Source organism: Mustelus asterias, chromosome 17 (assembly GCF_964213995.1).
Source record: "Mustelus asterias chromosome 17, sMusAst1.hap1.1, whole genome shotgun sequence".
NCBI classification, from domain to species: Eukaryota; Metazoa; Chordata; class Chondrichthyes; order Carcharhiniformes; family Triakidae; genus Mustelus; species Mustelus asterias.
Window position 1 is genome coordinate 57044707 of NC_135817.1, and position 23874 is coordinate 57068580.

A 23874-nucleotide genomic window follows, 5' to 3' on the forward strand; every position below is an offset into this window, starting at 1 on the left:
TGGTGTAAAAAGGCGAGGCTGTGATATGTAGCGGACAGATTGCCTAGGAGTGTGACCTCATTGAAGTTGGGGAAGTTTACAGTGAAATTCCACCGCGATATATCACTTCGATTGTAACTGATATTCGGGATAAGTCTTTTCTTTCTCACCCTCGGATCTATTGAACTCACTCGCCGGGCGTTACTGGATTTTAACCCACGGACCGTGAAATACACAAAAGTTAACGCCGGAGTTACAGTAAGTACACAATTCTGCCCTTAGCGATTCCAGTGGGGACAATGGGCTGAGCCAGCTCTATTGTTAATGTGTCCCAGCTTAAACTTTCAGAGTAAATACTTTCTTGTTCCGCCATGTAAGAAGGAGGCGGTTAGTTAGTTAGTTGCTGCTGCAGTTTTTTTAATAGTCTTTCAGCATTCTGGCTGAACAGAACGTTTGATGAAGGCAAAATACTGACAAAGAACGTTTGATATATCCCGAGTGTTTCACCGGGCACAACATGCCTTCGTGCACATTAATTGTGCCCGTGGGTAATAGGTGACTTGGTACAAGCTCCACCAGTTAAACAGAACGAGTGCACTGTACAATGGAGGGTCTGAGCGGAGCACAGTCCTGGCCCCACATCGGCTTTGTTACAGTGTGATAGAAGTCATTGCGGTTTAAAATGCTCATCTCCCCTCGGTTGAACCAGCAAATTGAGAGTGCGTGTAAACCAAAGGTGCAAACTCTGAAGACTTTTCCAAGTGGGCGGCACGGTAGAACAGTGGGCGGCACGGTAGCACAGTGGTTAGCACTGCTGCTTCATAGCTCCAGGGTCCTGGGTTCGATTCCCGGCTCGGGTCACTGTCTGTGTGGAGTTTGCACATTCTCCTCGTGTCTGCGTGGGTTTCCTCCGGGTGCTCCGGTTTCCTCCCACAGTCCAAAGATGTGCGGGTTAGGTTGATTGGCCAGGTTAAAAATTGCCCCTTAGAGTCCTGGGATGTGTAGGTTAGAGGGATTAGTGGGTAAAATATGTGGGGGTAGGTCCTGGGTGGGATTGTGGTCGGTGTAGACTCGATGGGCCGAATGGCCTCCTTCTGCACTGTAGGGTTTCTATGATTCTAAGTGCACCCCAAGGCCTGAGATATGTTATCTCCTCTTAAGTTTAAGTTTATTTATTAGAGTCACAAGCAGACTTGCATTAACACTGCAATGAAGTTACTGTGAAAATTCCCTCATCGCCACAGTCCGGCGCCTGTTTGGGTACACTGAGGGAGAATTTAGCATGGCCAATCCACGTCTTTCAGAGTGTGGGAGGAAACCCACACAGACACTGGGAGAATGTGCAGACTCCACACAGACAGCGACCCAAGCCGGGAATCAAACTCGGGTCCCTGACGCTGTGAAGCAGTAGTGCCAGCCACCTGCGCTGACGAAGGGTCATCCAGACTCAATGTTAGCTCTATTCTCTCTCCACAGCTGTTGTCAGACCTGCTGAGATTTTCCAGCATTTTCTGTTTGTGCTAGCCACCATATAGGAGACTGTCTCCCAGTGGTTTGAGTGCGCAGTCTAAATCCAGGCTTCAACCTTGTATATTGTAAGATATTGCCATGGATTTAGTTTGAATGGGGTTGGGCGGAGGTTAAGTATAGTCTTGGTCATGTGAGAAGCATCAAATGGCAGAAATGTGAATAGTGTCACCTGTGCATTTTGTATGGAGTTTGGCTGAGTGTGCATGTTTTTTACCATAAACACTAAACACTTTGGGGGAAGATGCTAACTGATAGGACAAACTTTAATTGTTTCTCACTATTTTGCGTAGATAAAAAGAGAAATAGCAAAGTGAAGCTAGGGTATTGTCAAAGTGAGCCTTTTTTGTTCCTGGAGCATTATGTGGGTTGATCCATTCATGTTTACCAGTGATGGGTAGGTATGGCAACAAGAATATGGTAAGAAGTTTAACAACACCAGGTTAAGTTTAACAACACCAGTAAGAAAACTTCTTACTGTGTTTACCCCAGTCCAACGCCGGCATCTCCACAACAAGAATATGTGCAGCTTGAATTAGTTGATCCAGAGTTGTGTGTGAAAAGGGGTTGCATTCTAGAAAGGAACAAAATAATTGATTTGCATTTTATAACTCCTTTTGATTTGATTTATTATTGTCACATGCATTATCATACAGTGAAAAGTATTGTTTCTTGCGCGCTATACAGACAAAACATACCGTTCATAGAGAAGGAAAGGAGAGAGTGCAGAATGTAGTGTTATAGTCATAGCTAGGATGTAGAGAAAGATCAACTTAATGCAAGGTAAGTCCATTCAAAAGTCTGACAACAGCAGGGAAGAAGCTGTTTTTGAGTCGGTTGGTACGTGACCTCAGACCTTTGTATCTTTGTGACTCCAGGACATCCCAAAATACTTTATACTGTATTAAGTACATCTGAAGTATGATTGCTATGGCAGGTAATTTTCACATAGCATGTTCCATAAATGATAATGGATGCATATTGGCCAGGATAGAAAGGGGACCCTTTTTTTTTCAATAGTGCTATAGGATTTTTAACATTCTTCTGAGAGAGCAGTTTAGTATCTCAAAGATGGCGTATCCAACAATGTAGTACTTACTGCATTGTTAGTGTGGATTGGTTCTTGGATCTTTAGAGTGGGGTTGAGCCTATGACTTTCAGAGTGAAAAGAAAGAACTCAGCCAAGGCTGGTCAATAAGGCGACTTGCTATTTTAGTGCCTTCCCTGGCATACCTGGATCACAACAGGCCTTGTGATTAGATCCTTCAATTTACCACATGCACTTAATATGTTACCATTTAAAAAGAGCTGTTTTAGCCATGAGGGCTTTGTTGAATCGAGAAAAAAAGCCAGTTGGGAGATTTACTTTCTAACATGTGCCCTATCTGGATATATTATCTAGAGGCTTATATAGCAGATCAGAAGATTCTAAATAAACACTCAAGCATACCTGATAGACTTCCCATGCATCAACTAATTTGTATTAGTTTCTTATTGAAGGCTCATTTTGCTTCATAAATCTTTTTGGCAGATAAAACCATCAAAGGAGAGATTGGGGTGGGCTCCAGCACACTTTCTCTCTGTTAAAGAGTAATGCTGTTGTAACTTACTTTCAAAGCCATCATAGACATTGACTTTATAAGTAATCTACTGAACTGTTGATCCCTTCTCCATACTTTCAGATGTATTAAACATTAATTGCTTGACAGAGGTTACCTTGACTGGATGCTTGATTGTGGTGATATTTAATTTGTCACTGGCAACGGACTTGTGATGTTGTAGCAAGCAGTACGTGAGCCATATAACTCTGATCAGAGACGTTATTAACCCCAGGCTTCAGATAATGTATTCACCCTTATTGGTGTACAGGAAGCAGTGGGAAAAGGTCAATTTATAATCTGAGATAAGCTGGAGAGATGAAGGTGGCATCTCTTTGCCTTGCTTATACCATCGTGCTAGAAATGAATGGGATGCATCCCTATAAATTTTATGTATTAAATGTCAGGTGACATTCCAGGAATTTTGGCTTTTTTTTTCAAGAAGATAGCAAGCATCAATTCTGGAACAGTAAGCACATGACGAGGAAGATGACAATGTAGAATGGTTTGTTCATTGCAAAGTCAAATTTCTATAGAAATTTATTTCATGGAGATTTTCCAATCTTTATGAAGACTATAAGGTAGTTCTGGGCGAGGCGTTACCTGAAAATCTGCAAAAAATTTGTTCCTCAGCTTTGAAGTGTTGCTTTTAGTAGCCAATAATTGAAAAATGAAGAATGAGTGGAACTAAAATTATACTGTGCTCGTTCAAAAATTTCAGCTGATTGATAATAACAAACCATTCACCTACTAAGGGAAAACATAATGATGGTAGTCATTCCTAGGTAAGTTGAGCATTATTGCTGTACAATATTACTTTGACCAGACACCATGAACTCACCTTGTGTAGATGTGAGTCACGGCCTGAGGCAGCTTTTCAATGCTGTGATTTCTGGGTTCCAGCCAGCATTCGCAAGTATTGCTGCAATTCTGCACCCTCTGATTCATAATTGCCTTGCACATTCGCCAGGTGCAAATGGAATAAAACTGGTGCAGTTCAAGCTGTTGAGATAAACAGCTTATCAAAAAAAAACCTAATTAGGCAGGTTCCTACCTGATTAAAATTTTGGCTTAGGCTTTCCAAGAAAGGCCGAAGAGTTAACAAAGTACTGCACTTTATAATAAGTTTTGGTAGGCTTACATTAACACTGCAATGAAGTTACTGTGAAAATCTCCTACTCACCTCACTCCAGCGTCTGTTCGGGTGCACTGAGGGAGAATTTAGCATGGCCAATACACCTAACCAGCACATCTTTCGGACTGTGGGAGGAAACCCACCAGACATGGGGAGTACGTGCAAACTCCACACAGACAGTGCCTGAAGCCAGGAATTGAACTGGGTCCCTGGAGCTGTTATGTTGCAGTGTTAACCACCATCCAAGTAATCGAGAAAATAATCTTTCTCTGTCCTCAACATGACTTTGAGATAATATAGTCCAAAATGCAGCTCGTTCTCATTTCTGAGGGTGTAACGTTTGTTTCAGTCAGTTTAATTGTCTTTCCTTCTTGTACACCCCCCCCCCCCCCCCAACTCCTCCTCCCTGACCCCACCCCCCACAGGTCAACATGTGTGATTATTTGCGGGATCAGGAAGCCCCTGTGGCATTGGAGACTCGAGGAGTACTTAAGGTGAGGTTTAATTTGGCAAAAGCTGGAACTATACATCTGTGATGCTTTGAAAACTTCAAAAGCATGTAAATAAGCCTTTCAAGTTCTGGTGACTGTGTGGCGCCCTGTGCATGTTTTGTGAGCCAGCTACACCTTCACCTTGCAAACGCACACAGAGAATGGGACAGTACAGATGGGAAATGCAGTTCCCCAGTGACATTGTGGGGAAATAAATTTAATTCCATTTGCAGAAGGAAATGACTGCAGGCCCATCTCTGATGACTTATAAGGTTGCGATGTGTTGCAAATGCTTTTGTGGGTTAAAAATATCTCAAGTTTGTTTTGTATAAACTTTCAAGATCTCTTGCAATTTGCAAGTTTCCCCAGCCTAATTTTGGTGCTGCAAAGATATTTGTAAATGTTTGCATCTTATGACTAGAACCAAAATGAGTGTTGTTTGTAAAGCAAGCAACTTGCTTTGCATTTCAGATCAGTGTAGAACATCACTCTCCCATGGTGGGTTAAGGAGATGAATACAGCACTCTGATTCGATACGGTGTATGCACTGAAATTTCCCATATTATTGGATCATAGAATCCCTGCAGTGCAGAAGGAGGCCATTCGGCCCATCGAGCCTGCACTGACAACAATCCCACCCAGGTGCCATCCCTGTAACCCCACGTATTTACCCTGCTAATCCCTCTGACACTAAGGGTCAATTTAGCATGGCGAATCCACCTAACCTACACTTCTTTGGAGTGTGGGAGGAAACTGGAGCACCCGGAGGAAACCCACGCAGACATGGGGAGAACGTACAAACTCCACACAGACAGTGACCGGAACTGAACCCGGCTCTCTGGCACTGTGAAGCAACAGTGCTAACCACTGTGCCACCCATAATATCATTGAAGATATTTTCATATAATTCTCTCCCAAAGGAAACAATTCAAATTTATGACTTGCATCCATGAGCACTTTTTACTTTGTATTTTGTTCTATCTTCACAGACCCATACAGCACAGGAGGCCAATTTACATGTCAAGCGTGGCTGACATTTTGAAAGAGCTATCCAATTAATCCTACTCACCAGCTCTTTATGTCTCGCCCTTTTGTTTTAAAAGAAACTCCAAGCGTATATTCAATTTTTTTTAAAGTTAATATTGAATTTGCTATAGCAGCTCATGATGTATAATGTTTACCATTCTAAACATATTAAGCCATGAGGAATTATGCTATCTTGGTATGAAGGTCATTAGACCGCGCGCAAACATTTTCATTGATCAGAAACTGAAGGGAAAAAAAAAGCCTTCCCCAATTATGTTCAACAGACTTTACTTGATGAGTAAGTGTGTAAATGTTTAACACGTAGCATACTTGACTTTCCAGTTTACCTAATGCGTAGGTGTGTTTTCATTAGTTCGGACTGGCAAACCTGGAGACAACACCAGATAAGCATGGAGTCTCAGCTTGTTGATAAACTGGAATCTAGCCATCTTTCCAAGGAAATGTTGCCGATATACAATGAGACAGAAGAATGTTCATTCCTGTGGAATAGTTTACATACTTTGCTACTGCTTAGTCTTGTCCAACATTTGACTTGTCTTTTTTTTTCTTCAATTTAACCTCTAACTCCCTGTCGCAGTATTTTCATTTCCGATGAGGGACCAGGCTCAAATCCAGTTCATAAAGATAGGTTAAAGATTAGCACTCACTGTGTGACATTAGCTCAAGTAGCACAAAACCAGTTCTTGGAGGGTGTTGTGCCATTTCACAAAACTACCCTTCCATATTGGTTGAAGAAGGTGATCTCTTTTAGAGAGAACACGGGATAATAAAATGTCACCTGTATCATAGAATCCCGATGTGGAGATGCCGGCGTTGGACTGGGGTAAACACAGTAAGAAGTTTAACAACACCAGGTTAAAGTCCAACAGGTTTATTTGGTAGCAAAAGCCACACAAGCTTTCGAGGCTCTGAGCCCCTTCTTCAGGTGAGTGGGAATTCTGTTCACAAACAGAACTTATAAGACACAGACTCAATTTACATGAATAATGGTTGGAATGCGAATACTTACAACTAATCCAGTCTTTAAGAAACAAAACAATGGGAGTGGAGAGAGCATCAAGACAGGCTAAAAAGATGTGTATTGTCTCCAGACAAGACAGCCAGTGAAACTCTGCAGGTCCACGCAACTGTGGGAGTTACAAATAGTGTGACATAAATTCTGATTCTAGGATCGCATGATAAAGACTCAGGAGGAAAAAAGCAGAAATATTTATGTGAAATAGTGTGACATAAACCCAATATCCCGGTTGAGGCCGTCCTTGTGTGTGCGGAACCTGGCTATCAGTTTCTGCTCCGCGACTCTGCGCTGTCGTGTGTCGCGAAGGCCGCCTTGGAGAACGCTTACCCGAATATCAGAGGCCGAATGCCCGTGACCGCTGAAGTGCTCCCCAACAGGAAGAGAACAGTCTTGCCTGGTGATTGTCGAGCGGTGTTCATTCATCCGTTGTCGCAGCGTCTGCATAGTTTCCCCAATGTACCATGCCTCGGGACATCCTTTCTTGCAGCGTATCAGGTAGACAACGTTGGCCGAGTTGCAAGAGTATGTACCGTGTACCTGGTGGATGGTGTTCTCACGTGAGATGATGGCATCTGTGTCGATGATCCGGCACGTCTTGCAGAGGTTGCTGTGGCAGGGTTGTGTGGTGTCTTGGTCACTGTTCTCCTGAAGGCTGGGTAGTTTGCTGCGGACAATGGTCTGTTTGAGGTTGTGCGGTTGTTTGAAGGCAAGAAGTGGGGGTGTGGGGATGGCCTTGGCGAGATGTTCGTCTTCATCAATGACATGTTGAAGGCTCCGGAGGAGATGCCGTAGCTTCTCCGCTCCGGGGAAGTACTGGACAACGAAGGGTACTCTGTCCACTGTGTCCCGTGTTTGTCTTCTGAGGAGGTCGGTGCGGTTTTTCGCTGTGGCGCGTTGGAACTGTTGATCAATGAGTCTAGCGCCATATCCTGTTCTTATGAGGGCATCTTTCAGCGTCTGGAGGTGTCTGTTGCGATCCTCCTCATCCGAGCAGATCCTGTGTATACGGAGGGCTTGTCCGTAGGGGATGGCTTCTTTAACGTGTTTAGGGTGGAAGCTGGAGAAGTGGAGCATCGTGAGGTTATCCGTGGGCTTGCGGTACAGTGAGGTGCTGAGGTGACCCTCCTTAATGGAGATGCGCGTGTCCAAGAATGCAACCGATTCCGGAGAGTAGTCTATGGTGAGCCTGATGGTGGGATGGAACTTGTTGATGTCATCATAGAGTTGTTTCAGTGATTGTTCACCATGAGTCCAAAGGAAGAAAATGTCATCGATGTATCTAGTGTATAGCACCGGTTGAAGGTCCCGTGCGGTGAAGAAGTCTTGTTCGAACCTGTGCATGAAGATGTTGGCATATTGAGGTGCAAATTTGGTCCCCATGGCTGTTCCGTGTGTCTGGATGAAGAACTGGTTGTTGAAGGTGAAGATATTGTGGTCCAGGATGAAGCGGATGAGATGTAAAATTGCATCTGGAAACTGGCAGTTGTTGGCGCTGAGCACTGAGGCCGTTGCAGCAATGCCATCGTCATGGGGGATGCTGGTGTAGAGTGCTGAGACATCCATTGTGACGAGGAGCGCTCCTGGTTCAACTGCTCCATGTGTGCCGAGTTTCTGTAGGAAGTCCGTCGTGTCGCGACAAAAGCTGGGGGTTCTTTGTACAATGGGTTTCAGGATGCCCTCGACATAGCCGGAGAGGTTCTCGCACAGGGTCCCATTGCCCGATACGATGGGACGGCCGGGTGTGTTTGCCTTGTGTATCTTCGGGAGGCAGTAGAGATCTCCAACGCGGGGAGTACGTGGGATGAGAGCACGGAGGGTGTTCTGAAGGTCCGGATCAAAGGTCTTGATCAGAGTGTTGAGTTGACGGGTGTGTTCTTTGGTCGGATCTGCAGGTAACTGTCTGTAGTGTTCCTCGTTGTTGAGTTGTCGGTACACTTCTTTGCAGTAATCCGTTCTGTTCAGTATGACGATGGCCCCTCCTTTGTCTGCTGGTTTGATGACAATGTTGCGGTTGGTCTTGAGAGCGTGGATGGCGTTACGTTGTGCTTGGGTGATGTTCGGGGCTGTCTTGTGAGTGCGGCTGATGAATTTGGTGTTGACGCACCTCCTGACGGCTTGGGCATACATGTCAAGTCGAGGGCAGCGGCCTTCCGGAGGAGTCCAATTCGACTCTTTCCTCTTCGGATGCACTGCGGATCTCTCTGTCGGCTGTTCCAGTTCATTGGCTGTCTCATTGTGTTCGTTGTTGGCCTCTTGGGGTTTGTGGAAGAACTCCCTCAGCCTCATTCGCCTGATGAATTCCTCTGTGTCTGCTGCGAGACTGATGGGGTCTATTTTGGTGGTGGGGCAAAAATTAAGCCCTCGGCTGAGAACTTCGATTTCATCTGGTTGAAGTGTGTAGTCGGACAAGTTGACAATGGACTTCCCTGCAGTGGGACTGTTTCCTACTGTGGTACCGGGGGAGGCTTGGTTGCTGCTGGTGGTGATGCCGAGTTTCTCAAGTTTCCTGTTCTTGGTGTGCATGTAGATGGTGTAGTTCCTTTGTCTCGTCTGCTTGGCAGAGTTTCGCAGCTGGTCTGCGTCCTGAGCGCAAGTTGAGAATATGGATTCGATCTTGGTTTCCAGGCTGCGGCGTTTGCTGTAGAGTTGGTGTATGAGGTGGTTGAGGAGGGTGAGAGAGGTGCGACGGCAAAGTCTCTCAGCGTAGTCTGTGTTATAGGTTGACCTGAGTGGGTTCGTGATCTGTAGTCCTTTCGGTATCTTGTCTGCTTTCTTGCATCTTTGTAGAAACTTGATGTCTGTGTCGATATGCGCGATCTTCTTGGCGATCCTCTCCACTTGGAGCCGGCAGTTTGCGGTGTCTATGGTAGTCATGATGTGGAGATGCCGGCGTTGGACTGGGGTAAACACAGTAAGAAGTTTAACAACACCAGGTTAAAGTCCAACAGGTTTATTTGGTAGCAAAATTCATTCATGTAACCATTATTCATGTAAATTGAGTCTGTGTCTTATAAGTTCTGTTTGTGAACAGAATTCCCACTCACCTGAAGAAGGGGCTCAGAGCCTCGAAAGCTTGTGTGGCTTTTGCTACCAAATAAACCTGTTGGACTTTAACCTGGTGTTGTTAAACTTCTTACTGTCATAGAATCCCTACAGCGCAGAAGTTTGTGGAAGTTAATAAATAGTTTCATAGGGTGGCATTCTCCCACGCCCCGCAGGATCAATGGAAAGAATTCGGCAGGAGTCATAGAATCCCTACATGCGGAAGGCGACATTCAGCCCATCGAGTCTGCACCGACCACAATCCCGCCCAGGCCCTATTCCCGTAATCCCAAGTATATACCCTGCTAATCCCCCTGACACTAGGGTCAACTTGGTGTGGCCAATCAACCTAACCCACACATCTTTGAACTGTGGGAGGAAACCGGAGCACCCGGAAGAAACCCACACAGACATGGGGAGAATGTGCAAACTCCACACAGACAGCGACCCGAGATCAGAATTGAACCCGGGTCCTTGGCGCTGTGAGGCAGCAGTGCTAACCATTGTGCCACCGTGCCGCCCATAGTGTAATGAAGATGCTCCATGAAGATTGGATTAAGATATAGGGTTGAGGGAGCTTTACTCTGCATCTGACTATGGGCAGAATGTTTTAGCTTACCCCAAGGCTGGTTCTGTGATGGGGCAAGTGTAGAATTGAATGGATGAGATCCCCCCCCCCCCCGCAACACCTCCCCCCCAACACCTCCCCAGACCAAGATACAATTTAACGCTTGCACAGGCAGGGCTTCAGGTTGTCCATTCATCTATCAATTGTTAGGTTGGCAAGTACCGTTTTGGGCAGTCCCGATCTTGCCCATTTTCAGCCCTTGGTAAAGGGGGAACTGGCGCGGAGGTGGGCGGGGATCACGCTACTCGCCTCACATCTGACTTTACCAAGTTCTTTGCACCCAAAAACGGGCACAACTTGATGGTAAAATTGGGCCCATCATCTCCCAGGCCTCAGATCTTAATCCCAGGCACGAAGCGCTGTGTCCTGACAGGTTGAAGAGCTGTCAACTAATCATTGGCTGACAGCTCTCATGGGCAAGACTTCCTTCCAAGGGCAGATGGAAATCCTGCCCACTGCCAATCGACACTGCACATTAGCCACCGACTCTCAGGATGGCAAGCACTAATCGCCCGCCATCCTTAAAATTCTACCCTATGTTTCAATTTAACTTGAAGTACTTGACGGTGCAGAAACTCTTCCATTTCCAGCACTATGATCCTTTACCTCAATGAGAAAAATCTTGAACACAGCTCTACTGTACCATGTGATCCTCTGTCAATGTGCGAGAAAGATTGTGAATCAGGTTAAATCTCAGAAGATTGTTGAAATTGGGTTGGGCATGGATAAGCAAAATGATTGGACAATGGATCCTACAAATTGTTTAGCAACATTTAAGAGACCTGTATGAGTATCCCAAGCCAATGAGTTTCAGTATTGTCACAATGGGTGGGATTTTCCGTCCTCGCTCGCCTTGCAACCGGATCATCAATGGACCTTTCCATGGGCCGCCCCTCACCCGTTCTGATTCCTGTGGCAGACGGGATGATAACATTTGCCCCAATATGTTTTTGGACAGCTCTACACAAGTGAAATAAACTACAAATAAGCTATGCCCATGTTGTGGTATTTTGTCGACTGACAGAAGAGTCTGAAGAAACACCCACTTAACACTCAGGTTTCCAGCAAAAAGTGTTTTGTTTGTTATTGGCCTGCATTAATAAGACTACATTTATTGTCCATCCTTAGCTGCCATGTAAAGGTGGTGGTGCTTGGTTGTTTCTCAGCTTCAAATAAGGCAGTGTGTAAGCTGGTAGTGTTCACATAATGGAGTTCACTGTGGAATCCTGGGATTTTGACCTAGCAACAGTTAAGGAAAGTGGTTCAAACCAAATCAAGGTGCTGCAAGACATCGTATCCCTGAATTACCAGTTTTAAAAGCAACTCCATTAATATAGAATTTGTGACCACAATAGTTGCTAAATTTTACAAAAGTTTAATTATTTTAATTTCAGCGCCAGTCAGCATTTGACATCTATGAATCTATGGGACTCGATGGATTATTGTCGCATTTGGATGAAGAACAGAGTGTGCAAGAGGTTCCAACTGGCATGTCCTCCTTTTTATACGGTAAGATGCTTGTTATCCACATTTAAATATCAGATTTGTTATGATGCACTGAAAGCAATCTGGTTACAAACATTAGTTCGAAAACTTTTTTAACCCAATGTTTTTATAAATCTTCTAGTTTGTCTTGTGACTGCTTTCTAAAGTGCTATTTTCAGATGCATTGAAATGCCACCTTTAATGTACTTGTCCCATTCCGTAAGCAGCAATAGGTTATTTATTATAAGGCGCTGACAAAATTAATCCAATCTAGAAGAGCATGTTAACTAGTCTCTTTGAGTTTCCTTTTCTCCTGTCTGTTGTTGTTTCTCTTCCCGCACCCAGTAGTGCACAAGGCAGGCTTTCAATTATTCCCATAATAAGGGTTTTCCTGGAACTGGTTGCTGGTCTGCTGCCAGTGGCTTACAGTTTGAGGAGCGCCTCTCCACATCAAGCATGGCTGACCAGGAGTCTCTCCCACTCTTGCCACCTGCTATTGGCGTGTTTTAGACTTTGCAGGTTGACACTCATTCTTTTGGGCACATTATGAACGCACTTTCAAGTGGAGTGGGACTCGAGCCAGCACGTAGGCAGGGACGTTACCCATTGTGCCACAAGACCTCCTTTCCCGCCTGAAGTGACACCTTCCAAATCGAATGTTGCTCTCGTAGCCAAACTAAAGCAAAATACTGGAAACCTAAAATAAAAACAGAATGCTGGAAACACTCAGCAGTCTCGGCAGCATCCTTGCAGAGAGAAACAATGTTTTGAGTCAATATGACTTAAAAATCACCTCACAGAAGGAGGCATCTTGTCCATGCCAGCCCGAGGACACCCAGGTGCCCTTTCTAATCCCACTTTCCCGGCCCATAGCCCTGTAGCTTACAGCACTTAAAGTGCAGATCCAGAAGAGTTTAGAGTCACTGCCTCCACCACCCACTTGGGCAGCGAACGTATTTAGCAGAGATAACATCTGTTGCAAATATTGGTAGACTCGTAATCCAGAGACCCGGGGTAATGCTCTGGAGGACCCAGGTTCAAATCTCATCATGACACATGGTGAAATTTGAATTCAAGAAAAATCTGGAATTAAAAGTCCAGCATTGCCATGAAACCATTGCCAATTGTTGTAAAAACCCACCTGGTTTACTAATGTCTTTTAGGAAAGGAAACCTTTACCTGCACTAGCCTACATCTGACTCCAGACCCACAACGTGGGTGTTAAAAGGCCTAGCAAGCGACTCAGTTGTATCAAACCACTCAACCTAGGTGTCAGAAATGACAATGACACACTCAATCCTGTTGGCACTGTAAAATCCTTCTTACTAACATCTGGGGGCTCATGTCAACATTGCGAGAACTGTCTCTCGTACTGGAGAAGCAACAGCCTAGTTGGAGGCTGTCCTACCTTACTCTTGCAATCATACCTTACAGATAATGTCCTGGATACTATTCCTGGGTGTGTCCTGGCCCACCAGCAGAACAAACCCAGTCGCGGTGCTGGCACAATGGTATACAATCAGGAGGAATTTGCCCTGAGTGTCCTCAACATCAACTCTGGGTTCCATGAAGTCTCATGGCATCTGGTCAAACATGGGCAAGGAAACCTCCTGCACTGGAGATTTCCAAAACACCAGCTTTGGTCACTGTTGCAAAGCTTGTCTTGAGATGGGTTTATTAGGGAGGAGGATTAGAATAGGGAACTTTCTGAAGGATTATTTCTCACTGATTTTTTTTCCCCCTTCTTGTCTACAGATGTTGGAACTAATGAGGTTCCACTCCTAACACCTGGTAGCAAAGCAGTCATGAGCCAGGCTCTGAAGGAAAGTTTTAGTGGCTTTGTCAAAGAAAGATGTCGTCTTAGCATCCCAAAAGGTAAGCAACCTGAAACAATCATCATTTTTACATTTCTTTCTTGACTTTTCTCCCCCAAATTTTCTCAGGAAGAAATTCTCACTGACGACTGTTCACTGGGGTAACATAGATGGGGCTTAAATGCACCAAAAGAGGCAGGACCAGAAGGAATGCAAACTGAATCCATGTTCTAGGCTGTATTAGCCAAGCTGGAGAGACCTGGGTACAACAACTGATCTTGGCTCCTCTAAGGAGGAGAATACTGAACTATGGGAACCGCCCTGATTGTTGCACGGTGATATCTGCTGCAAAGTGTTTGATTGTTGAGCAAGCCTCGGATTCTGCTGCACTTGCCCATGAGTAACACTTGGGCAGTTTACCTATGAGAGTTACTGCGTGAATATCCGTGCCTGCATGGGTGGAATGACTGGCCAACTTCAGGAGAGTTGGGAAGAATGATCTTGGATGAAGAGCATTGAATTTCTTTTCTGGAGACAACAAAAGTCTCTTTTTAAGTGACGGTTACCACATACATGGCCCATGTATAGAATCTAAATGCCTTTATCCATAGAAACATAGAACCTTCATCTGAGCATAAATGTGACCCAAGCATTCTGATTTGGGGAACTGTACAATAAACATCAACATATGTCTTAAGTCAGATTTTGTAACAAGGGTTTTAACATTTCTGATTTCTTTCCAGACCCTCATATTTGGACTGAGCAACATGTAAATCAATGGCTGCACTGGGCTGTGAATGAGTTCAGTCTGGAGAATGTCAATTTCCAAAAATTCTACATGACCGGTCAGACCCTCTGTGATCTTGGGAAGGAACGCTTTCTGGAGCTGGCGCCAGATTTCATCGGAGACATTCTTTGGGAGCACTTGGAACAGCTAATGAAAGGTATAGGAGTGTTCACAGATACTTTCCTTTAAGAACATGAAACAAGTGATCCTAATTAATGAGACACCCGTGGATACAGAAGATCTTTGCATGGTCCGTGTCTCGACCGTTGCAATTCCTGTGGCGGATAGGAAAATTCCGCCCTTAGTTTGGTGTGGCTATTCAACTGTAGAGTGCATTACAACTGTCCTCCCCCAACATTACCCATACTTGCTCCTCCAGTAATCGCTCCTGGAAATTAATCTGGCTAATTTTTTTTTTCTTGGCCCCACTCCCTCTAACCTAGAAGTCAATGTTCATAACCTGTGCAATGACTTTGAAAGCGATCAGCAAACTTTAACACATCCCAGTGATCAAATGTACGATCCAGTACTGACTGGCCAGACTAACGTGGGTTTCATGCCCGAGTCTTTTTGGTAATTGATATTTAACTTGCTGCTTATTTAGGTAGGGGAGGCCAGTAACGGCTTGTTCAATATTTCCAATCCAGTACCACTGATGTAAATAAATCTCCTCTCACTACTGCTTTAACTGCTTGCTGCTGGAGAAATAATTTAATTCACCAATCGGTTCTGAATACTGCTCAGTAAGAATGGTGAATTGGATTTCATTTTAGTCCCATCAGACTGCCTCAGTCTTTGACTGTAGTTGAAAAGATTAGGGTAAGCTATTTTTGAATATGGGTGTTTGGGGGATAAAAAAACCTTTTATCTTTCGCATCATATGTACAAGCTTTCAATTGAAAAAGATAATTAGCCGGAGCAACCTATGATTTCCTGTCGCTGCCTGTGATTTCTCCCCTTTCCCTCAGACATCAGAGACTTTGTGCAGAAAAATGAAAGGTTCTGAGGCTAAGTGATACTGCCGGTTCAAAATGCTTTCGAGGCTCATCCCTATCATTCTAAACTGGATTTTATTTCTGTATTCCATTGGGCATCTGCATCTCGACATCTGCAGAATTTTAGTGTGCTAGCTATGCCTGTGATTTACCACGTGCTGATCTTAAACGGCCTGTCAGACTTAATTTATGGAACAGAGGCCTGGAAGCAGTCAACTCTGCGTGTTCTCCCTCTGAAATATCTTAAAGTAAAGTGTCTTTTTCTTTAAGAAGTGATTAATTTGGATTCCTCTTTATCATTCGTAGATTGCCAGGAAGCGTCACAGTTGAACTATCTGGGAACCTCCTCTCTCATCAATGCAAACTCCCATTGGGGGGATAATAATTCATTTGGTACGTCTTTCTCAAACCCATTTATCATGGTGTATTCTGACAATGTCCTCTTGGGCTGAATAACCCAATTCAGTGCAATAGGTTCCATTTAATGTTGCGAGCGAAAATCTGACAGCCGCAAGTAGCTGCTCCTTTTTGAGGTATTTGATTTTGTCTCCTTTCTTTTTAGAGAGCTTTGATATTCTGTGAGAATGCAATTTTTAAAAAAAAATCCTGCCCACTGATTATTAGCAGGTTTTTGATGAAAAGTTCCCATGTGTTGCTGCCATTTTCACAGTTCATCAAACAAGCAACCCTGCCAAAACATCCCATTAACAAAATAACATCATGCAGTTTTAATTGTGCTTCTTTTTTTGAACTGAAATACTAGCTGATTTTTTTTGTTTCCCCTGCGGCAGTATATTCAAGTAGTCAAAGTCTATAAAGTTAAAGTAGGGTTTGAGGATGGAGGCAATTCGATCAGGGAATGTAGATGCTATTCAGTCCCAGTTGTAAAAGTCATGAAAGGGTTCTCTACTCAGTAGGTTCTCAGTAGGTCCTCAGGGGTTCTCTACTCAGTAGCTTTGAAAGAGAAATCGCAGAAGCCCCGTGAAAACAGGGTAAACATGGAAAGTACAGTATGCCACAAGTCGGCCTCGTATGGTCCGTCATCTGTCTGATCATATCCTGCCACCACCCCAAATAATTACATGACAACCTTCCAACCTTGTTGCTCAGTGAGGTCGAAATGATGCCCAGTTAAGGGCCTCTTTCTGTCGCCACTGGTGTTCAACCAGTGGCCATAGGGCCAGTCTTCAAGTAGAGAACATGACAGGCAATCCTGTGGGTTGTTTGTCTTCTCCCAGGAATGAGGTCTCTCTTGGATCCTGGCATCAAGCCCATTAAGGGGCACCTCACTGCCCCTGCTACTTTCCCATCTTCCCTCTGCCAAAATCCCTCCAGCCATCTTTGACCTGGATTATTCTGTGATCCTGGGCCTCCAGTGGAGGTAATTCTGACAATAGCCACTGCCTCCCTGGTGGCACTGCTGAGCAAAGGAGCTGTCAGCCTCTGGTAGGTGGCTCTCGGCAGGTGGGACTTACTGCCCCTGGGATCCTGGTCCGATAGAAGGTCCGCTGGTGACCTCTCAGCTGCCTGATTGACTTGGAATTTGGTGGGCTTTCCATGAAGGTGGCAAAGTAGGTCTCTCTCTGACTTGCCAGCCAGTATCCGAGACCTCCGGACCCATGGCTGAGAATGGACATTTGGCTGAGCGCCAACCTCTCCGCTCTCGCTGGCAGCAGCGGACAAGATCGGAGAATTCTAGCCACTGACATTTGAGGTCTGACACTTCTAAAAATATTTAGTTTTTGTCAATGTGGAAAATGTTTGTTTAAGTTTATTTATTATTGTCACAAGTAGGCTGACATTAACACTACAATGAAGTTACCGTGAAAATCCCCTAGTCGCCCACTCTGGCACCTGTTCGGGTACACTGAAGGAGAATGCCAATGCACCTAACCATTCCCTTAACCTTGTTTGGGGAAGACTTGAAGATAAATGCAAATTCAAGATTTGGCCTGAAAGGGCATCCTTGGCCCCAAATAAACTCTGATCTTTTTCGGAGACAGAATAATTTATCCTTACTACTTGGGAAATTTTGAGCTAAGCTAGTTTTCACTTGATGAGAACATTTTTCTGCTTTGACTCCAACTCCATGTTTGTTCATGAGGTCAATGCAGATAAAGTTAATCCAACTTTCCAGGCGGTGGTTAGTTGATTTGCCTTCACTGATGTACAATCACTGCAGGATGGATAAAGCTGGGAGGGAGTATGAACACTGTATCCAGTGTGAGATAGACAGGAGACAAGTGGTGGTGGCCACTATTGAACATCAAATAACTCCAAATAATACTGACTCCAGTAAGAGTTTATTTATTAGTCACATTAGGCTTACATTAACATTGTAATGAAGTTACTGTGAAAATCTCCTGTTTAAAATTTGAAGCGATAGAAAGAGGTTTTGGTTCTAACTGGCTGTCAGAGCAAATGGAGGAGGAGGTTTCATTAACAATCCTGATTTTTTTTTTCTTTTTAAATATACTTTCAGAATTCCGTTCCAGTCAGCCCCAATGTGGAGGCCAGCTCTCTGATTTTTCTGGTAGTTTCCTGTCGGAGCTTTGTCAGATCTCTTCAGATTTAAGCAACCAGGAATTTCTCAATTTGAACCAAGGCTTCCCGAGTCTTGCTAACTACTATTCCATGCAGCCAAAGCGAATAAATACAAGCAGTCTGCACATTGGCGTAATTGACCAGGGTAAGTGTGGGCGAGGAACTAGGGGATGATCAGTGTTGGTGGATACAGGTGGTGGGCATCAACTATTAGCCTTGCTGAAATATGGGACTGACTTTTCTTAAGCGAATGAGTTAAAACCTTGACCATGGTTTCACAGACAGAGCCATACTCCGGTAGCTCACACAGTCCAAACCAATAGGGGCGGCACAATGGTTAGCACTGCTGCCCCTCACAGCGCCAGGGATCCAGGTTTGATTCCTGTCTTGGGTCACTGTCTGTGTGGATTTTGCACGTTCTCCCTGAGTCTGCGTGCATTTCCTCCCACAGTCCAAAGATGGGCGGGTTAGGTTGATTGGCCATGCTTAATTTGTCCCTTAGTGTTAGGGAGATTTGCAGGGTAAATACATAGGGTTAGGGCCTGGGTTGGATTGTTGTCGGTGCAGGCCCAATGGGCTGAATGGCCTCCTTCTGCACTGTAGGGATTCTATTCTAAGATTCTATACTCATAAAATGGAATAATGCAAGCAATCAAAATAAAATTGAGTTAAGGAGCGATGTCAGGTAAGACAGGAGTAAGATACCGTTATAATTTCTGTTTGTGTTCTCTTCCAAACTTACTATTGTCTCCATTTTCTTGTCAGTTGAAGCCAGGAAACAAGGATCGCTGGATAGCATTGACAGCTTTGAAAGCACAGGTTCACTGTTGAAATCCTGCAACAGTCAGTCATCTTTATGTGACATGCAGCGCGTTCCTTCGCAGGACAGTTGTGACGACGATTGGACCCAGCCCCTCTGTCCAAACAAGCCAAATATCTCATTCAAAGATTACATCCAGGAGAGGAAAGAGCCACTGGAACAAGGGAAGCCAGTCATCCCAGCAGCAGTGCTTGCTGGATTCACAGGTAAGCGAATCCTTTTGAGTCACCTCCATCAAATGAGGGAAGAAAAATGCATTTGTACTCGACTTGTAGCTGCTGTTCCAAGGTCTCACAAATTCATAAAAGGAATCTTGTGTTCAATGTTACCTGGTTAGATTGTCTAACTTTTAAATGGAGAGCTCTATTTACATTAAATGGGGGAGGATGAAGCCACGTAGGTCAATGGTTCACTTTGCCTGTGCTGAGTTAGCTGATCCCGGAACAGGCAAGATAAATGACCATGGGTCCTCTAAGAGATAAAAACATGTCACCACTTATTACTGTCCAGAGAAGTTTGCTGGCTAGCTGTGATTTTTGATTTGATTTATTATTGTCATATAGTGAAAAGTATTGTTTCTTGCGTGCTATACAAAGCATACTATTCATAGAGAAGGAAAGGAGAGAGTGCAGAATATAGTGTTACAGTCATAGCTAGGGTGCAGAGAAAGATCAGCTTAATGTGAGGTAGGTCCATTCAAAAGTCTGATGGCAGCAAGGAAGAAGCAGTTCTTCAGACAGTTGGTACGTGACCTCAGACGTTTGTATCTTTTTCCTGATGGAAGAAAGTGGAAGAGAGAATGTCTGAGGTGTGTGCATGGGGGTCCTTAATTATGCTGGCTGCTTTGCCGAGGCAGTGGGAAGTGTAGACCGAGTCAATGGATGGGAGGCTGGTTTGCGTGATGGTCTGGGCTTCATTCATGACCCTTTGTAGTTTCTTGCGGTCTTGGACAGAGCAGGAGCTGTACCAAGATGTGATACAACCAGAAAGGATGTGTTGATGGACTTCAGGTGAAGAGAGAATCTGAGAAGGCTGTGACGATCTCCTCAGCGGTAACATTAATAGTCCAAGTTCACACATGAAGATTGGACACTTGTGAAAGAATTGGATGGTTACCTATACCCATGAAACATATACTACAGCAAGACCTGAAGGGAGAGAGGGAGGGGAAAGGAGGGAACTGGAGGAAAAAAATGTTAATCATCTGACTTGTTCCAAAATACATGATGGTCAGGTGTCCTGAAGAAATTCTCTGGAGTGTAGGAGGCTGAGGGGTGATCTTATAGAGGTCTATAAAATAATGAGGGGCACAGATCAGCTAGATAGTCAATATCTTTTCCCAAAGGTAGGGGAGTCTAAAACTAGAGGCCATAGGTTTAAGGTGAGAGGGGAGAGATACAAAAGTGTCCAGAGGGGCAATTTCTTCACACAGAGGGTGGTGAGTGTCTGGAACAAGCTGCCAGAGATAGTAGTAGAGGCGGGTACAATTTTGTCTTTTAAAAAGCATTTAGATAGTTACATGAGTAGGATGTGTTTAGAGGGATATGGGCCAAATGCGGGCAATTGGGATTAGCTTAGGGGTTTAAAAAAAAATGGCGGTATGGACAAGTTGGGCCGAAGGGCCTCTTTCCATACTGTAAACCTCTATGATTCTATGTAGCAATACAATCTGTCAGCACAGAGACACCGTCACTCTTCCTGTGCTGCTCATGCCTTAGTTATAACCAGATTCCCAGATGGCAAAAAAAGAAAGTCTCGTGTAGGAAATCTTTGAAAAAGCTTCAATCTAGGTTTGCAATTCTGACATAGGTTTAAGATGAGAGGGGAGAGATAGGTAGGGGAGTCTAAAACTAGAGGCCATAGGTTTAAGGTGAGAGGGGAGAGATACAAAAATGTCCAGAGGGGCAATTTCTTCACACAGAGGGTGGCACTGAATAAGAATGTAAGGCAGTGAGTATTTTACAATAGATTCCCATGCATAGCAAATCCAGTTAGGAATCCGCCATTTTACTTGTTTAGATTTTCACAGTTAGCCTTGAATGAGTGACAATATTGTGAGAAACTAGAATTTTCCGAGTTATGTTACTTCATGCTTTGAGTTGAGAAACCACTTTATTTTTCCCATAAGGGTGCACGATGTTTGAGTGTTCACAATATTATTGTTATGCCTGGCAATGAGAATGGAATGCTCTCTGGCCTTTGGCAAAAGAAAATTGTATTCCAGATCTAAAACATTCAGAAGGTTTCGACAACTCCTTTGTACTTTAATTTGCATCCTTTTTTAACTTTATTTGTGCAGGAAGTGGACCCATTCAACTTTGGCAGTTCCTCTTGGAATTACTGACGGATAAATCCTGTCAGACGTTTATCAGCTGGACTGGCGATGGATGGGAGTTCAAACTGACTGACCCTGATGAAGTAAGAATCTCCTAAATTATGAGTTACTTTAGTAACACTTAACAGAGCAAAATAAGCACTGTACATTTGCCAGACTCTGAATCTTTTCAGAGTCTGAATCTTTTCAGAGTCTCCCATTATGAGGCTGCCACATCATGAGTTTACTCAGAAATAAGGATGTGAAAAATTTCAAAAGCATTTTAAATTGGATAACTTTATATTCAATAAGACGGAATATTTGATTTGAAATTGTACAAACAGATTGTTGAATTAAGTTGGCAATTTGGGAATCTCATGCTACTAAAGTCATGGGGCAGAATTTTACCAAAAAATGGCAAGTGTCGGGGTCTGACTGAACCAGCCTGAGTCTCTCCAGGTAGAAGTCTCACAACACCAGGTTAAAGTCCAACAGGTTTATTTGGTAGCACAAGCCACAAGCTTTCGAAGCGCTGCTCCTTAATCAGGTGAGTGGGAGTTGTCATACCACATCTGGTCCGTTTTCCCCACCCTCCTCCCCCAACCACCACAAATAAATCAGTTGCTTTCCCCCCTCCCTCCCCCCATGAGGCTTCCGCTATGGTTTGCCCCAGGCACTTACCCAATGTCAGCCTGTGCCAGGGCTTTGCCAACATGATGTCAAGTCAACAAGGTTTGAAAATATGCCTGGGGGGCAATATATGGCATGGGGAGGGGGGGGGTGTCTTTAATTACATGTAAACTAATTAAAATCAGGTTCATGCCCTTTGTGGGCTTGAACCAGCTTGCGTCGCTGGCGGGGGGTGGTAAAAATTGGACATCGCGATCTCGCCGGTGAAATTTGCAACTTCAAGGCTTCACCTGATATTCCGCCCCCGCTGCCATTCCCACAGACAGTGCGCGCTGGCTTGCAATCACCCCCATAATATGAGTGGCAGTGACATCCACCCAACCTAGGATTCATACTGGCATTTCTCAAAAGGGTAAAAGCTGCGTCCTCATCCGCTGATCCTTGGCACCAATGAATGTGATCCCAGTTGATCTATCCTGGGGAGACAGCAACTGAGAAGTGCGAGCTCCGCAGGAGAGGACCAGCGTTCATGAGAAGGATAACATTGACACGGCCTTAAAATAGGCCATGTGCTTCTCACTCCATTCGTCAAAGAATGGTGGTTAGTGGAGGGAGACTTAGAGGAATTAAATTTTGTATATAAACGAGAGTGAGGGGAGAATCTGATGTAACTGTTGCAGTTCATGCTGCACAAAGTCTCACCATATAATGCCACTTCCATTTAGATTTACTGGCCAGGATTTTATAAGCCTCGCCCAAATATCCCGCCCGAGGCCAATGGAGAATTCCGTTCTGCACCCCTCACCCACCCCAGAATCAGCAGTAAAATTCCGGCTACTATATTCTTTCTCTCTGTGGTTTTTGTTGCAGCAGCAATCCTGAATGCTAACAACTTTTACTTTCTTGCTGGGTCACAGGTTGCCCGCCGATGGGGCAAGCGCAAGAACAAACCCAAAATGAACTATGAGAAGTTGAGCCGAGGGCTGCGCTATTACTACGACAAGAACATCATCCACAAGACGTCCGGCAAAAGATACGTCTACCGTTTCGTCTGTGACCTTCACAACCTGCTGGGATACACAGCGGAGGAACTTCACGCTATGCTCGGAGTCCAGCCAGACACAGAAGATTGATGTGCCCATGTGGCCACTTTTCCTTTTGTGTAACTTCCCTAGTGGTGAGGAGGTAACTGGCAGTGGTCAAAGTGGTTACACTGTGGACTGGTCTGATATGATGGGAGACGTATTAGTTCTACAGGGAGGAATGATGCCAGGGATGCATCTTCCTTTTGCCTTGCTTTGCCAGAGGTAACCGCTGACAATGAAAACCTTTTCTAATATGCTTACTGTTTACCTGGTAGGGGCGTGGCAGCATTGATCTATTACAACAATTCAGTGCGACCATGTGTTTTTACTTCTGATTACAAATTGCCTACTTTAAAAAAAAATTCCTTTTCATCTTTTGTTAAATATTGATGAGTATTCGTACAAGCTATCTAGGGTCATTTAACATTGTGCCATTGTACTTTCAGACCACAGGTGTTGCCATAAAATGGGAGTGCATTATTCTCACTCTTACAGGAACAAAACTGTCCTTTGTTCTGCAATGCCTTTCATCTCTAGCTGGTTAATATTCATCTGCTACATAATAGTTCAGTTTTAAAAATAGGTTAAGAATATAGGCAAGAGCTCCATAAGGTAGTCAGATTTTAAATATTGATTCTAGTCTACAACAAGGTTTTCATTTGGTAAATCCAAATTGTTCCTCCGAGACCAAAGGCCAATGTCTGCTGAACAAAATGTGGAAATGTTAAGCCGTCGCTTGGCAACTATCAGGAAATATTTTAACATGCAGTACAATGATTAATCCATTGCAATGGGAGTCATGTCTGCAGCCTGTAAAACCAAAAGTTTCCATCTGTTGTTATCATTCATGCTGACTGTTGCTTATCTAAAAGATTATCATTTTAGTAGGTGCTTGAAAGTGAGGGGTATCATTTTAGAAAGCGGAGTTTAAATGT

The 23874-nt window shown here is 44.2% G+C and overlaps 1 protein-coding gene across 1 annotated transcript; it reads left to right on the forward strand.

Moving 5' to 3' along the window:
* Positions 1-23521, forward strand: ets2 (v-ets avian erythroblastosis virus E26 oncogene homolog 2). The gene is made up of 10 exons (XM_078232736.1): positions 1-237; positions 4665-4733; positions 11860-11974; positions 13706-13825; positions 14508-14708; positions 15853-15939; positions 18029-18235; positions 18856-19116; positions 21210-21328; positions 22772-23521. The coding sequence occupies exons 2-10, from the start codon at positions 4671-4673 to the stop codon at positions 22985-22987; spliced, it is 1389 nt and encodes a 462-aa protein (XP_078088862.1). The 5' UTR covers positions 1-237; positions 4665-4670; the 3' UTR covers positions 22988-23521.
* The last annotated feature ends 353 nt before the right edge of the window (positions 23522-23874 follow it).

What these genes read in the sequence shown, in the direction of transcription:
- ets2 (XM_078232736.1), top strand. Translation starts at nt 4,671, where the DNA reads ATGTGTGATTATTTGCGGGATCAGGAAGCCCCTGTGGCATTGGAGACT. An exon ending in AGTGCTTGCTGGATTCACAG is followed by an intron (nt 19,117 to 21,209) that starts GTAAGCGAATCC and finishes TTATTTGTGCAG; the next exon opens with GAAGTGGACCCATTCAACTT. An exon ending in AACTGACTGACCCTGATGAA is followed by an intron (nt 21,329 to 22,771) that starts GTAAGAATCTCC and finishes GCTGGGTCACAG; the next exon opens with GTTGCCCGCCGATGGGGCAA.